The 18,001-nt window shown below is 34.1% G+C and overlaps 1 protein-coding gene across 2 annotated transcripts in view; it reads left to right on the forward strand.

Annotated features, from left to right (window-relative positions):
* The window catches only part of MMRN1 (multimerin 1), a 73,312-nt gene extending 55,642 nt beyond the window's left edge, over window positions 1–17,670 (forward strand). For both annotated transcript variants that reach the window (XM_054554164.2, XM_054554163.2), the window contains 3 exons: window positions 96–2,084; window positions 15,423–15,575; window positions 16,818–17,670. In XM_054554164.2, coding sequence (XP_054410139.1) covers window positions 96–2,084; window positions 15,423–15,575; window positions 16,818–17,239 — 2,564 coding nt within the window. In that variant the 3' untranslated portion in view covers window positions 17,240–17,670. The remainder of the gene's footprint in view (window positions 1–95; window positions 2,085–15,422; window positions 15,576–16,817) is intronic.
* The last annotated feature ends 331 nt before the right edge of the window (window positions 17,671–18,001 follow it).

The following is an 18,001-nucleotide window of genomic DNA, read 5'->3' on the forward strand; positions in this document are numbered from 1 at the left end:
GTTATAAATGTTTAATTTCAAACTTTTTATCTTTTAGAGATGCTTAAAGTCTCATATAATTAAAACTATGTATTATTAATTATTTCTTTCTCTAGGTCTAAAATCCAAAAGCATTAATGTACTGATAAGAGACATAGTAAGAGAACAATTTAAAATTTTTCAAAATGACGTGCAAGAGACTGTAGCACAGCTCTTCAAGACTGTATCAAGTCTATCAGAGGACCTCGAAAGCACCAGGCAAAGAATTCAAAAAGTTAATGAATCTGTGGTTTCAATAGCAGCCCAGCAAAAGTTTGTTTTAGTGCAAGAGAATCGGCCCACTTTGACTGATATAGTAGATCTAAGGAATCACATTGTGAATGTAAGGCAAGAAATGACTCTTACATGTGAGAAGCCTATTAAAGAACTAGAAGTAAAGCAGACTCATTTAGAAGGTGCTCTAGAACAGGAACACTCAAGAAGCATTCTGTATTATGAATCCCTCAATAAAACTCTTTCTAAATTGAAGGAAGTACATGAGCAGCTTTTATCAACTGAACAGGTATCAGATCAGAAGAATGTTCCAGCTGCTGAGTCAGTTAGCAATAATGTCACTAAGTATATGTCTACTTTACATGAGAATGTAAAGAAGCAGAGTTTGATGATGCTGCAAATGTTTGAAGATTTGCACATTCAAGAAAGCAAGATTAACAATCTCACCATCTCTTTGGAGATGGAGAAAGAGTCTCTCAGAGGTGAATGTAAAGACATGTTATCCAAATGCAGAAATGATTTTAAATTTCAACTTAAGGACACAGAAGAGAATTTACATGTGTTAAATCAAACATTGGCTGAAGTTCTCTTTCCAATGGACAATAAGATGGACAAAATGAGTGAGCAACTAAATGATTTGACTTATGATATGGAGATCCTTCAACCCTTGCTTGAGCAGGGAGCATCACTCAGACAGACAATGACATATGAACAACCAAAGGAAGCAATAGTGATAAGGAAAAAGATAGAAAATCTGACTAGTGCTGTCAATAGTCTAAATTTTATTATCAAAGAACTTACAAAAAGACACAACTTACTTAGAAATGAAGTACAGAGTCATGATGATGCCTTAGAAAGACGTATCAATGAATATGCCTTAGAAATGGAAGATGGCCTAAATAAGACAATGACTATTATAAATAATGCTATTGATTTCATTCAAGATAACTATGCCCTAAAAGAGACTTTAAGTACTATTAAAGATAATAGTGAGATCCATCATAAATGTACCTCCGATATGGAAACTATTTTGACATTTATTCCTCAGTTCCAACGTCTGAATGATTCTATTCAGACTTTGGTCAATGACAATCAGAGATATAACTTTGTTTTGCAAGTTGCCAAGACCCTTGCAGGTATTCCTAGAGATGAGAAACTAAATCAGTCCAACTTCCAAAAGATGTATCAAATGTTCGATGAAACCACTTCCCAAGTGAGAAAATACCAGCAAAATATGAGTCATTTGGAAGAAAAACTACTCTTAACCACCAAGATTTCCAAAAATTTTGAAACTCGGTTGCAAGACATTGAATCTAAAGTTACCCAGACGCTCATACCTTATTATATTTCACTTAAAAAAGGCAGTGTGGTTACAAATGAGAGAGATCAGGCTCTTCAACTGCAAGTATTAAATTCCAGATTTAAGGCATTGGAAGCAAAATCTATCCATCTTTCAATTAACTTCTTTTCGCTTAACAAAACTCTCCACGAAGTTTTAACAATGTGTCACAATGCTTCTACAAGTGTGTCAGAACTGAATGCTACCATCCCTAAGTGGATAAAACATTCCCTGCCAGATATTCAACTTCTTCAGAAAGGTCTAACAGAATTTTTGGAGCCAATAATTCAAATAAAAACTCAAGCTGTCCTATCTAATTTAACTTGTTGTATAGATCGATCGTTGCCTGGTGATCTGGCAAATGTTGTCAAGTCTCAGAAGCAAGTAAAATCATTGCCAAAGAAAATTAATGCACTTAAGAAACCAACGGTAAATCTTACCACAGTCCTGGTAGGCCGGACTCAAAGAAACACAGACAACATAATATATCCTGGTAAGCTGTTACTGAAAAGTAACTTTTAATCTCTCTTTTTACTTAAATGATATTTAATAGATCTGTACAGTTGAGCAAGACCATTAAACATAAAACTACATACTTGAACTTGAGTAGATAGTCAAGTTGTGAAGATCACTGACATTATTTAAATCTGAATCTATCTTACAGTATTTTAGTTATCAATACAAAACAAATATTTCTAGTGTATATTTGGCTATATGTTTTTAAAATTTTTCTGACTAGCCCTCTATAAAATAATTAAATTTGCTCCTATGGAACAATTTGCTTTGCACAAGTAATTAAACAAAGCTATTAGGCAAGGAGATCTTTAATAGACCAGACTTACTTATTTTGGCATTTTGGCATATCTGATATGCAATAGGAACTCAGTAAATATCTGTTGAATGATCATCTGACAATGAGTGTTCAGGAAATAGATTTGGGTAAATCATAGAAGGCCATCAATGCCAAGCTAAGTACTTAGACAAGATTTTGTAAAGAGTAGGGTGTCTGAAAATTGGTATCAGTGGATTGGTTGTGATAAGAGCTGCAACTCAGAAGCATGAAGCTAGCAATAGTGTGTAGTGTGATTGCAGGGGTGATATTAGGGATGTTACTGAATAAATATTGGCAAGAGCCATAGAGGAAGCTCTAAGGCAGATGTGAGAAATGTTGGAAAGTTCCCATCAACAGAAACAGAGGGAGAGTGGCAAGAAAAATGATTTGAGGAACATCAAATCTTGATTCTGGTCCTAGATGTATTAGTAAGTTTCTGTGTTAGTTAATAGCACTAGGTAAAAAGTTCACCTCTCTAGGCCTTAGTTTCTTCCTTTTAAGTGATGAGATTGCAATAGGTGATTTGCTGAGGTGCTTAGTAGAGATATGCTGAAGACTGCATCACTGTAAAAACACCACGATCTGTTCACAGACTTAATGCATGACACTTGGAGAAGAGAGAGATATAGACTTTCCCGATGTTTTGAATTTGGGAAATGACAGAATAGTGGTACCATTAACAGATGTTCTAAACACCAAGGAAGAAGCATGTATTTGGGAAGAAAGAGGAATTGTGTGGTGCATATAAATTGCATAATAGTAACTCTGTATGAAAGAAGTGTTTTATGAATATGGTTGTCATATAAGTAATATTGAATAATCTTTTCTAAATATGACTAGTTATTCATTCTTAGAAAAAGAAATGGCTGTGTTTTTCTCATATGAGTCTGCTGTTAAATTATAGCCCATTTGTATGAATTTTGTACTTTATTCCTTTTTAATTACAAAGGATGATCATTATTCTAACATAATATGACTTCATATTTAATGTATGAATGTTTTGATAATATTAAAAATAACAGAATAATAGAGTTGAATTATCTCCACTATTTAAATAAAATTAGTATATTTATTTATGACTCCTCCAGAGTAAGCTGACCTAATAGAACTAATTTTACTTCTGTAGGAACATAGAAGAAACTATTTAGACGTATATGTTTCCCAGAGAAAGATAGTATCTCAATATAAGATGTTCTTACAATAACAATTTTGGGAAATATAAGGAGTTGCTTTTTCCATACTATTTCCATTATTGGTCTTCATGTGGACACTTCATCATGATCTTCAATTAGCTATACAGCATGTGTGACCATACACCAGGCAAGCTATGTCATTTTTTAAACATATACATATATATATATATGCTATTTTCATAGTAAGTATAAAATTGAAATAGCCTCAAATAAATTGAGGAAAAACATTTATAGAACGTAAGAACTTGCAAAGTTTGATAATATAACAAATGCATGTTAGGACATTATAAAAATTGTATCTAGGTATTTATTGTGATTGACTCAATATTGGGCTTAATAGGCTAATAATAGGAAATAACTCAGTTTTGATTCTGATTTTCCAATAAGGCTTTGATAACATTGCTTCCTGTTCCTTTATTTACTGAGAGTAGACCTTTTTATGTTCCTGTCTACCAAAAATAACTATTAAAGTTCTTTATTTTATTTAAGCAAAGATACCAATAATGATGCCAAGGTAATAAAGATATACTGACCTAATTCCCATGTGCAAGGTAGATATTCCTTTTATGCCAGGCTGGGCCACCAACATAATGTATGGGACCCTTTTAAGCGGGTGCATAGATTTGCATGCCCATTAAGCCAGCCATACTTCCATGGGCCATAGAACAGATGTCATTCATTGGGCAGCTCAGCAGGTAAGGTCTATGAAAGATGATGAAACCAGTGGACTCAGGCTAAGTTCTCCTGTAAGAATAGAATGATTGCAGAATAAACTACTACTTTTGATACCCTGTTTTATACCAGGGGTGGGACACACTTTAAATTTGGCTGTTTCATTTCACCTTTGATATTATATAAGTATTATACAGCCACATTGCTCTCCCACATAACTAAAGCCAGAAGATAATTTATCATCATCTTATGAATCTCAGAGTCATATTATTCAGATTCTAGCTGCCATCATTTGCAAAATAAGTACAGTATATAGAAAAAAGCAATATAAATATAGTGTTTTAATCTTAATTTTAATAACTGATAACTTACTTTGAAGCCTCATAATATGAATACTGTAATAATATGACATTGGTTAGTATTCATTAACATTTACTATATCTCAGGCACTGTGAAAATTCCAAATATTCATAACTTCATTTAACAATACCTGTGAGGTAAGTATTATTATTTATTCTGAAAATGAGTAAACTGACCCTCAGAGACATTAACTAAAGTATCCTGCCTAAGGTCATTCAACTAGTAAGTGATAGAGCTTGGCTTCTGGCCAGCTAGACTCAGGGCTCAGTCCTCAACCACATGCTCAAAGAAATTATAGAGTGTGTTCACATGCCTTTCTCTTCTTTCTGTTTCTGTTTCATGCATCATATGTTCTTCAGTCTGGCCATATCTGAATATTCCATATGGCCGGAGCTGATATTTTTGGGGAGTTTCTTTTCTTGAAGATCCAAATACTGACAATTTGTTTCTGCACATGAGGAAGTAGAGGTGCTACTTTTCAGTTTGGCTTTTTTGGGATATGGCCAGTGGGTACTTATTGAAAGTCACCATCAGATAGTCACAAGGTCTTCCTTTGACTGACGAAGAAGAAGGACAAAATTCATAATACTCATCCCTGCCACTTCCTTTTGAGCCATTCCTACATTCATTCATGCTATTTCTGATTCCTAGTAGGCAACTGATGATAAGCTATTCTGGTTCAATTGCTAAATATTTGATTTGTTTCTAAACAATATTCTAATAGACACCAAGAGGTTTTTATTTCATCTTTGAAGATTTGTTTGTACAGCAATTGGCAGACTTACCCCTTCAGAGAGCTTTTGGCTGCTTGCCCTTCCAAAAGAAGCTGAATCCTGCCTTAACACAATGTCAGCAGCTCACTGCTGAGCATGTGCACCTCCTGCTTGTAAAACCATTGGCTTTTTATTTCAACTTTTTCTCTAATGTTTATCAATTTAGCTCTCCTTCATAAACCTCTCTTATTAATAATTATTCCTGTACTCCCAAGAAAGATTACTTTCTATAAAACATGTGGTAGTGTTTTAAAATGTAATTTTAAAAATTATCATTGATGTGAATATATGCTATTTAAAAGAGAAAAAAATGAGGACCTAGTGAATATTTAACTGTCTTATATTACATTGAAACAATTTCTAAATTTTGTGACTCTTCATAGAGGCAGCTGTGATGACTAATGAGCCCTAAATTTGGAATCAAGACACCAGGGTTCAAGTCCTGCCTGGCAATATATTTATTTGTAATAAGTCATTTATTTTTCTAGGCCTTTCTTTCCTCATTTATAAAATAAGAATAACATACAAACCTTATAAGTTTATTTTGAGAATCAAGAATATAATCTGAGATAGTGTATTATTAAGTTATTACTATATGATGCAGTTTTCTTAGCTATATTCAATGTATATGTTTTTATTTTCTCAACATTTTCACTTAATATTTGATATATAATTATTTCCATGTATCAACATAATTTACAAACTTACAGCATTTCATTGTTACTTATTATTACTTTGATAAGTCACTTTGTTTTAAACTCCGCATATGCTTATAACTTAGCTTATGGTTATCATACAATGATAAATCAAAAAGAATAGGATACAAAATATAAAGACTGTGTAAAAACATGTGCATTGATAAGCACTGAAAATAAGTGTCAAAGAATGGTTTTCTCCAAGCGATTTTCTACTATTTATATGATTTTCCATATTATAAAATATTTTCAAATATACCTCAAGATAACTAATAGGTTATCTTCTGTACAAAATGGCTGAATATAAGCCGGTTAAATTTTGAAAGCTACCTGCTTCAATTTAGAATTTAGATGTGTTTTAGAAGTCCCCAAAAAACATGTACGCATTTGGTAATTCAATAGAAGTGCTCATAGGATCTGGCATATCCATAGTGTTCACAGCTGTGGCTTATGGCAAAAAGTTCATAATAGGATCAGCTAAGGAAAAAGATACAGGCAGAGTCTGGAGAAATTTAGGCACAGGATTTTTTATGTTTATCCCTCCCATGAAGGACAACATTTCTGTGTGCTCTTTTTTTCCAGTCACATACACATACACAAAATTAGTAACGTGTACATTAATTCTGCCCATACAAGCCCATCAGATACTCAGCACTCAAGAGTTTTATTGGGGGCTGGTCACATAAGCATCCTCTGCCTAGGACATACCAAAACTCCAGACTCTCAGAAGGGAAGCAGATATTCAGCATAAATCATATTGTTTGTACAGAGAGTCTGGGCATGGTGAATGACACTTACCAGTTAGGGAATGGAGAGAAGTCAAGTTCCCAGATGCTAACCAATGGCAAAACCTTCCAAGTAGGCCTTTCTAAAGATATCAGTCTCTGGCCTACTATGTTCACTCTTTTCTGCAGATTATCTTAAAGATATTGTTTGTGTTCAGAATTGGTTAGGAGGCCTGTCTGCTGGGGATGGCCTTCCCAATTTGTGTCAATAAAACATAACAGTGTTAAAGGGAATAGTAAATGAACTACTTTTTGTTCATGGCTCTCTGGGAGAAGAACAGACTCCCCCAGATTTCCATATGATTCCCTTCATATGGAAGAATGATGACAGCTAAAGAGCGAATGCTGACAAAATTGACAACCTTTTCCGTCACCTTGTCCTCAGTAAAGTAGCCAGGTTATCTAAGGTGCACTGTCAGAAACCCAGACGTTTAATGATCACATTCTCTGAACCAAAATGTCTAACATTTGCTCTGACATGAAAAAGGAAATGGGATGGAATTCCAGGTTCCATTGACATAGTCACTGCCTATGCTTGGGTTCTTTCCCAAGCAAGAATCACAGGAGCTACTTCCCAACAACAGACGATTTCTTTGACACCAAGGATTTGAAACGAAATTTGATTCTTAACTTGTCTGTAAATTAAATGCAATAAACATATATTTTTGTACTGGTCATTAACTATGAGTTTAAAATTGTACACAATAGTATTATTTTGTAACTTATTGATTATCAAACATGAAAAGGAAGGTGCCAGGATTATTAAATTACAGATTGTAAATTTGCTATGGAATGATCTAAGTGAACATGATATTTTTATCCTGACAAAAATCACAGCATAGAAATAATAGCTGTGTAATATACTAACTGCATATGAAGTCTGAAAAACATACTTTAAGTATTTAATTGCCAGTTTTACTATACATAGCTTAAAATGGGCTCTCCAAATAAATAATTATTATTTTAGGATATAAACCTAATTTGAACTTTTTAATTCCGATTATGTTGACAGCATTGTTTTAGGGGAAAATGTCATATGAAACTCCATTGATATCAATATTAATAAATCTAAACTCAAGTGTCTTTACCCTAAAATCAAATTACCAGTAAAATTGTGACACAGTGTTTGGAGAAATAAAGCAATCAATGAAAAAAAATGATCGCATATTGTGCCAGAATGATAAAAGTTCTAAACTACACTTATTTTTTTACTTTTTACAAAAAAGTAAACAATTGTTTTACAGTTAATGAACCTTCCTTTCAGAATTCTTTTCCAGACTTTATAATCTTAAACGAGTGTTAAGATTCGAAATTTGCGTGGAAATTTAGATTTGAGAGATAGTGGCATGAAAATGGTGTTTGGAAACTCTGGGTGTGGGTGAGCTGAGCCAGGGGACTCATGTAAGAGCAGAGTCAGAGGAACAGCAACTTCTAAAGCATAACTGGAGAGAGAGAAGTCGGGAGAGAATATCAAGAAGAAACAAAAGAGACAGGAGGATAAGCACATCTGATGTGGACGTTAGCATACGATTGCATTTTCCAGGCCTGCCAAAATAAATTGGAAGTTATAAAAAATACTTACTATCCCAAATCATCATCTGAATAATAATGAGACATCAACACTACCTTTTATATATAACCTAAACTCAGTGACTTTATTGTCAACTAAGAAACTGCTTGTACACAATCATGTGTATGTGTATTTAGTCATTTACTTGAACTAGGAAATTTGTTTGAAAATGTGAAATTGCAGATTTACCTCAAGAGGATCTTTGTAAAACACCTTCCTTGATGGATGCTACAATAAAGACATAAGATAATTTCTAGTATTCATGGTCATATTAGCTTAAAATGTTGTGCTAAAACTTTTTAAAGCAGTTTTTGTTTTAGGACCCAAATGATTTATTTTTAGAATTATGAATATTATTGGAAAGTTATAATGATTCATAATTTTTCAACTTGATTCAACAAATATTACTTAAGTCCTAAGTGGGATCAAGTTAGAAAGCAAGGCTCTGGCTCAGAAAGCTTTGTAATTTTTTGTTCTAGAAGAATTTGATAGTGAGGCTGGGAGCGGTGGCTCACCACTGTAATCCCAACACTTTGGGAGGCTAAGGTGGGCGGATCACTTAAGGCCAAGAGTTCGAGATCAGCCTGGCCAACCTGGCGAAGCCCCATCTCTAACAAAAATACAAAAATTAGCCAGGTGTAGTGGCACGTGCCTATAATCCCAACTACTAGGGAGGCTGAAGTAGGAGAATAGCTTGAATCCAGGAGAAGGAGGTTGCAGTGAGCCGAGATCGTGCCACTGCACTCCAGCTTGGGCAGCAGAGTGAGACTCTGTCTCAAAAAAAAAAAAAAAAAGAAAAAGAAATGATAGTGGAAGATATACCTATAGAGCAGTGCAATGTTCTGTTATATTTTATACTTTTTTGATATTTTGGTATGTGCATATGAATACCATGTTATTATGAAGCTATTTTGAATGTGAAAGAAAAGAAACAACATACCACAGCATATTCTAACTATCTAACTTGTATTCAATTTTTGACTTTTGTACATTTTAATTTTTTTTTCTATTTTAAATAGTGCCACACTAATTAACTTTTGTGACCATCTCTAATCTTATTTCCTTAAGATAACATCCAAGAAGTAAAATTACTGGTGCAAAGCCCATGCACATTTTGAAAGAATTTGATAAATATTGCCAAGTTTCTCTTCAGAGAGTATCGACTTACGCTCCCTTGAGCAACTTATGAAAGGGCCAAGTGTTATACCTGTGTGCACAAATATACACATGGGCACGTTAACATTGCTCAAAAAGTTTGTCCAAAAAATTAAAAAATATTTAAATATGAGACTTTTAACAGACAATGATGACACTATGGATATCTTTTATTTTTATCATTTTACAGGTGTGCAGTTATATCTCATTGTAATTAGGGAAGCAGATTTCACAGCTATATGGGTGAGGGTTGTTTAGAGGCAGGCAAAGTGGTGTTAAGACTGCTGTAATCATCTAGATATGAGAAAATGAGAGCATCAGTTAGAAAAATTAATGGGGATGGGATGGAAATCAAAGAGCAGGGAGATTACTTTTGAGAAGTTACATTTGGTAAAATAATAAGTTTTATAGACAACAAAAAAGGCAGGATGATGAACTGTAATATTCTTAGTAATTTTGAAATCCTAGGTAGAAAATTAAGGGACTTGAAACAATGCGAGTTTATTTGTTTGTGGTATAACTTACATTTAGTTAAATGTACTAATGTTGATAGATAGCCTATGAGTTTTAACAAATACATAGTCATGTAACCTTCACCATAATCAAGATAGGGATCAGTTCCATCACCACCCCAAATTTCCTCATGCACCTTTGTAGTCAAGCCCTGTTCCCACTCCCAAGCACCGGCAACCAGTGATCTGTTTTCTTCCCAGACAATTCTATTTTTTCCAGAATATGGAAGAAACAAACTCATACAATATGTGGAGGCTTTGGAGTCTGGCTTCTTTCACTTCATGTAACATATCTGAGATTCATCCATGTTCTTGCATGTATTCCTTTTTATTCGTAAGTAGTGTATAGTATAAATATACAATTTCTTTATCTATTTACCAGTTGAAGGATCTTTTTTTGGTTGTTTCCAGTCTGGGGTTACTGTGGATAAAACTGCTATAGCACATACAGGTTTTTGTATGAATGTCAGTTTTCGTTTCTCTTTTATAATTATACAGCAGTAGCAAAGACCAGAATAAATTGAAACTTATAAATGAAATATCAGTTATGCTACTTGCACAGTGGTAGAATGTTGAGTTGGAAGAACTATTGAACTAATTGCACTGATCTCCATTAAAAAAAAAGGACAGGAAGGAGTTTAAGAGGTTATTGAAGCTCAAGGTAAGGGGAGAAGTTGTGGAAAGTTTGCTTAAATGGATTCACTTCTGGGCACAGTGCTTCATACTGTAATCCCACATTTTGGGAGGCCAAGGCAGGTGGATCACCTGAGGTTGGAAGTTTGAGACCAGCTTGGCCCACACGGTGAAACCCCATCTCTGCTAAAGATACAAAAAATAGCCTGGCACAGTGGCACACACCTGTAGTCCCAGCTACTTGGGAGGCTGAGGCAGGAGAATAGCTTGAGCCCAGGAGGCGGAGGTTGCAGTGAGCCAAGATCACGCTACTGCACTCCAGCCTGGATGGCAGAGCGAGACTCCATCTCAAAAATAAAATAAAATAAATGAATAAATAGATTCATGTCTCTAGGATAACATAGTGTCAAACTCTGTGACCTTTGAGAAACTGGGAAGAAGGTTGAAATTTGATAAGAATGTGGTATTCTATTCCATCTTTTATTAATTTGTCTATTCATTCTTAAAACTACTTTAGTATTTTCTATATGTCAGGCACTGTGCTAATAAGGTTGATATGAAGTTTAAGTCATAGAGAACATGATCCCTGACCTCATGAAAGCTCATACTCTTGTTGGAAGTAAGAAAGACACCAAAGCAATTACAGTTGAGTATGATAAATTCAAGAAGACAACTTCGGAGCATCAGGCAGAAATGGAGAGAACTAAAGTAATTTACTCGTAGGGATGAGGAAAGATGTCAAAAAGAAAATGATGCTTTATTGGAGTTTGATTTTTGTTGGTAATTCAAGAACAAGTAGCCTATTAAGCACAAATATGAGCAGGTACTTATAAAGGTACCTGACCATTTTTTAAGCGTTTTAATAATAAAGGAGAAAAATAAGTCAGGTGGTGTACAAAAGTTGATTTGGTTTTGTTTTGTTTTGTTTTTTGAGATAGAGTCTCACTCTGTCACCCAGGCTGGAGTGCAGTGGCGTGATCCTGGCTCACTGCAACCTCCGCCTCCTGGGTTCAAGTAATTCTCCTGCCTCAGCCTCCCGAGTAGCTGGGATTACAGGCACACACCACCACGCCCAGCTAATTTTGTATTTTTATTAGAGATGGGGTTTCACCATGTTAGCCAGGCTGATCTCAAACTCCCGACCTCAGGTGATCTGCCTACCTCAGCCTCCCAAAGTGCTAGGATTACAGGCGTGAGCCACCGGACCCAGCCAAAAGTTAATTTCTAATTCATTGTATAACAAAGTACAAATAGCTTCAGTTGGAAAATCAGTGCCAGTCAATCTTTAGTTGTCTGTTATAAGGCTCTGTACTTGTCACTAATCCATTAGGTACTTTTTTTCTAGTAGGTATTTTTATCAATAACTTGGAGGAACGCATGAGACATAAATTTGGAAATGAAAACAAAGATAGGGGAGGGTGGCTGAAACATCTCATACAGAATAAAACTGAATGGTTTCTATGGACAGAGATGGTAACTCATGTCTAATAAGATAAATTTTATTATCAATAATAATTGTAAATTCATGTTTAAATGAATTAAATAGACGTGAGATTTTAGAAAGCTTCAATACATCAGAGCACAGGAGACCTGTTATGAGACAGTGTGATACAGATGCAGAAACAGACAATGAATACTCAATGCTTGTGTTATCTTGACAGAAGTGTAAGCTCATTTCAGCAGGGGTAACTAGCAATTGCTACCATAACCTACTATGCTTGGGCTCCATTGGTACAATATGTCCAGTTCTGGATGCCATGGACATGATTTTATATTTTAAAATGTGATTATTTTGGCAGAGACTTGGAAAGTCCAGACATACCTAAAATAGCAAAAAAAGGCACAGAAAGGAACTTAGAAGCAGTCGAAGCAGGTACAGACAAGTGGCTGAGGCATCCTGAGCAGATAATCAGTAGGCACCATGAAAGATGTCCTAGAAGGCAAGCTGTTGCAGTCTCAAGAAGTTTGGGCTACTGTAATAGTAGTAGTAGATGCAGACCTTCAATTAAACTTAAGTGTAGCCCTACTCCAGATGAATGACCCTAAAAAGAAATTGGAAAATGGGGTAAAATAGCACCCTCTGAAATGACTCAAAGAACTACAGCAACGCAAGACCCCATTCCTAAAGTAATGGAACATAAAGAAGCAAAAAATGGAATGCTGCTCCTGGACATTAAATAGCAGGCAGAATCCTTGATCCTGAAGATTCAGAGTAGAGCCAACAGCAATGCAGAGAAATCTATTTTTTTCTACAGTTTCTTAAGTTCTCCTTATAGTACAGCTTTAATCCCTGATTCATGAACAGGGCCAAGGTTACAGGTGACTGTGATTTTTTATATTTGGGAAAATTAAAATTATAGAGCTGATCAAATTACATAAATAAGTTAGTGTTCCCCCCAACTCTACTGCACAATTGATACATTCCTAGTGAAACCCATTAATTGAAACCTCTCCTGTGAGTTGATCACTGTGCTAAATTCAGAGAATGTAAAAATAAATGAAGCAAATGCTTTGATACAGAATATTCACATTACTACAGGTAATGAAAAGTCATTGATGTTTTTAACGCAGGAAAATAATGGGCAAAGTTCTGGAATGATAATGAGCAGCAAAAAAGGGATTTGATAATCTATTCACATGCAGCAAGATGAGGTTAAAGGAATGTTAGCCAGTTGAAATATTTGTTAAAAGATATTACACACATGTAATATTTTTAATACTTTTCTTAATAAGGAAAATAGTTTATAGAATATTGCAGAGAATATATCAAGATAATTCTGATTAATTTCTCATTACATAAGTACAATATTAATATATTTGCTTTGCAAAAAATTTTAATAATACAGGCATGCAGTTTGGTCACATTTTATGTGAATTTCAATTATATGGGTATGAAACAAAATGTATATAAAAATTTATAGATCTCACTTCATGAGAAAAATATTACACAAAGCAAATAACTTCCAAATTAAAAATCATCAACAATCACCTGGTTTGAAATGAGTGGATGGTAAACTACATCATTACCATAAGGTGGCACCAGAGTAACTGTGGCAAGTAGTATAAGCGCTGGATTCTTCCGACCTTGTTTCTGCATTTACATAATTATGCATTATGTTTATAACCATATTCATAATTTGAAGCTTTCACAACAAATGAAATTATTCTATATGTGATGTGTGAGCTGTAACTTTCTGTCTTCAGTAAACCAAATCTGTTGGGGAATCTACCTCATTCTTTAATTGCTGTCTAAGAGTCCTCAGTGGGAATATGTTATAATTGATTTAACAAGTCCTGCATCAGTGATCATTTAGGAGTCTTTAAATTTTTCAAGAATGCAAATGATATCATTTTGAATTGAAGAATTGTCTTTGTGCACATGGACAAGTATGTCTGGAGTATATATATACTGCCAGAGGAAATGTTTGGCTCAAAGTAAATTAACCTTTTTTAATACTGATAAATATTGTCACATTGTCCTATTAATAGCTATAGCAGTTTACTCTCCAGCCAGCATTGCATGAAAAGGCCCATTTTCCCTTATATTGACATGACTGGATATTTTCTATGTATCTTTTTAAATGTTGCCACCTTATATCTAAATAATGTTATTATTGCTAAATTTATTATTTCTGAATTACTAATGAGGTTGCATATGCTTTAAAACTTTTAGTGACCTTTTGTAGGTTTTGTTCAATGATTTGCCTGCTGATACATTCTCCATTTTTTAACTTATTTTTTTCTGATCTTTAAGTGAAGACCATTTTCTTATTTTTATTTATTTTTTATTTAAAAAATTAGAGATGGGGTATCACTATGCTGCTCAGGCTGGTCTCAAACACCTGGACTCAAGCCATCCTCTTGCCTTGGCCTCCTGAAGTGGTGGGGTTACAGGTGTGAGCCACCATACCCTGCCTCATTTTCCATTTTTTAAGGGAGAATTTTTTTTCTTTTCAGAGTTTTTCATGTTACGAATATTAGTCATTAGATTGCCACGTCTTCTAATTTTGTTACTTATCATTAAACTTTGAAAATGGTGGTTTTCAATGCAAATGAATTTTAATTCTTAGGTCAAACATGATAATGTTTTTCTCTTATGGTTTCTGGGTTTTGTTTTCCTTTGCTTTGCTTTGTTTTGCTTTGAAAGAATTTTTTAAAATTTTAAAGCTCTAGAAAGATATTCTCCTTTTTTGTTGTAATGCAATCATATTGTTTTTTTATATTTAGTATTTTTGTATATGTGGAATTTACGTTTTTAATATATATTCAATACTACCTTAGCACCATGTATTGAACAGATATTTTTCTTCTCAGTGATTTAAAGCATTACCTTTATCACGTACCAGTTTCAAATATACATGATTTGTATTGAGATAATTCTATTCTGTTCTGCAGTTGGCAAGAATGTTAACATTTCACACCAATAAATGTAATGGATCACAGAATTTTGCCCACTTTACTGAAGGAGATAGAGAGATCAGAGCTAAAGGATTTGCATGACGTCCTGTGGCCAGATCGACAGGCATCCTGGGCTGTGGAGCCCATTTTTCTACTTAAAATTCAGTCTTTTCCCTATTCTGCTGCAAACTGCGATTTGAGATCAACAGGAAAATAGGTCACTTTATTCTCTTTTACCTTGATTCTTTTTCAGTAACAGAGGAGTATTCAAGCTGTAGTCGGCATCCATGCCAAAATGGTGGCACGTGTATAAATGGAAGAACTAGCTTTACCTGTGCCTGCAGACATCCTTTTACTGGTGACAACTGCACTATTAAGCTTGTGGAAGAAAATGCTTTAGCTCCAGGTAAAAAAAAGTGTATGCGTCTTTGGATTTGCTCATTGTCATAAATAGAAACACTTTTTCAAAATATTTATGAATGAATATTTAAGCCTGCTTAATCTGGATCCACTTGACAATTCCTTTTACTTTTCTGAAACTTACTGAAGAATGTACCTGATTTACAAATGGAAATGTCTTTTTGTTAGGCAAATTCTTATTCACATGCACCTGTTGAAATTTTCAATATTGCTATATAGAGGCAGTTTATGGAAAATTCTACCCACTCACAAATTTTTTCTCTTGTGCATCCTAAAAATATATGGATGTATATATCTGACTGATAGAAACACTTTCTCCTCAAACAAGTAGTTAAAGAAATACACCTTTGATTTATGTCTGGTATGGTCATTTAAATGAGGCTTTAATACATGCTTAGTAACACGTTTTCTGTGAAGGTTAACCTAATGGCGCCATGTTGACTGTGTGAGAACTATTAGAACATGCTCAAATGTATTAAGTAAAACAAGATGGTTTTTTTATTTATTTAAATTCATAAGTATTGGTGCTTTGGATTTACTTCAAGAGTGCACCATTTCTGATTTTTATACAGAAATTTATGTGCAGCATAAAAATGTGTTATTTAATGACTGCAAAAAACCTATTTCAAATCAGCTTTTTCTTAATAATATCCTGCATAGTGAAATGTAAATTTTTTAGTCTGTTTTTAGATCTCAGCCTTTGTAAGTACAATTGGCATTAATTACACAGAAAATTGCCTTTGTCTACTTTGCTACAGTGAATATGACTTTATATGGTTTTCGTTTTAGCCTTTAGAAACTGCTTGACAAGGTGCCGGAAAAATTGTTTCTACATCATGTCAGCTTCAATTCCTGCAAGGGGCTTTAAAACATTCTGACATAACCATAATAATCATAGAGTGCTTTGAATTCCTTTATCTCTGGGGAGATCAAGGCAACATGCAAATTATCTTTGAGGCATTTGTGTGAGGAAGGTATCAAATGTTATTTTTATTCTATCCTGATCTAAATGGAGAAACTGAGGCAACAAGAGGCTAAGCAATTTAGAGTAATTTACCCAAGAGAAGAGACAGGCATCGAGACACATGCACCTTTGCTAAGTTTGATGGATGGACTTTCTCTTCTGCTAAGACCTTTTGTAACTGAGATAAAAATGATGAAGATATAAGGAAAGACAAAATAAGATAAAAACATGAAAATTAACTCTTGCCATTTTTTCCTCTAACAGATTTTTCCAAAGGATCTTACAGATATGCACCCATGGTGGCATTTTTTGCATCTCATACGTATGGAATGACTACACCTGGTCCTATCCTGTTTAATAACTTGGATGTCAATTATGGAGCTTCATATACCCCAAGAACTGGAAAATTTAGAATTCCGTATCTTGGAGTATATGTTTTCAAGTACACCATCGAGTCATTTAGTGCTCATATCTCTGGATTTTTAGTGGTTGATGGAATAGACAAGCTTGCATTTGAGTCTGAAAATATTAACGGTGAAATACACTGTGATAGGGTTTTAACTGGGGATGCCTTATTAGAATTAAATTATGGGCAGGAAGTCTGGTTACGACTTGCAGAAGGAACAATTCCAGCCAAGTTTCCCCCTGTTACTACATTTAGCGGCTACTTATTATATCGTACATAAGTTAGTACGAGAAACAGACTATCACCTTTATTGAGAAACAGCCAGTGTTTTCATTTATCTTTGCTTGCACGTCTGCTCTATTTTGGTTTTTCTACAGGAAATGAAAATCAACTTCTTTTTTTAATATGCGTAAACTTGTATGTCTGTTTATTTTATAAAATTATTTGAATATTGTTTAATATCTGAACATGAAGGAGTTCTTGATCCTAAAGAAATTTAGTGGCATAGAAAACAAAGTGAATTTTTTAGCATAATTATTCCTATTCTTGTTTCTTCATTTTAAGTCATTGCAATGGAAAGTAATATTATAAAATGGTAATTACAACATATTATCAGTCACAGTTTTCTTTCCAATTAAACACTTAACTTTTGTTATTCCTTGTATATAAATATATAACACACATTTTCTAGATTCACAAATTTAAATAAATTACTCAAAAAATGAAAATTGATTTTGTAAACTTTTATTTTTACTCTTTACGTTGAGTTGATCAATTTTCCATACTAAGATTTTCATTCAGAATCAAAATTAAGAAAGTTGAACTGAAAATTTGAAATATGCTTAACTATTGTTCTCTTTCTATAATTCTCTAATTATAACATAGTAATTTACATGTAGTTGGGCATGTACACTCAAGTCTAAGAATATGTGAGTGGATCATTTACCGCCCCCCCCCCCCACAACATCTATAAGGGGAAAAAAGTCTTTTTCTAATAAGTATTCTTCTATGGCAGTACCTACAGATCTGCCCTTCTTCTTCT

This window comes from Pongo abelii, chromosome 3 (genome assembly GCF_028885655.2).
Source record: "Pongo abelii isolate AG06213 chromosome 3, NHGRI_mPonAbe1-v2.0_pri, whole genome shotgun sequence".
Taxonomy (NCBI): Eukaryota; Metazoa; Chordata; class Mammalia; order Primates; family Hominidae; genus Pongo; species Pongo abelii.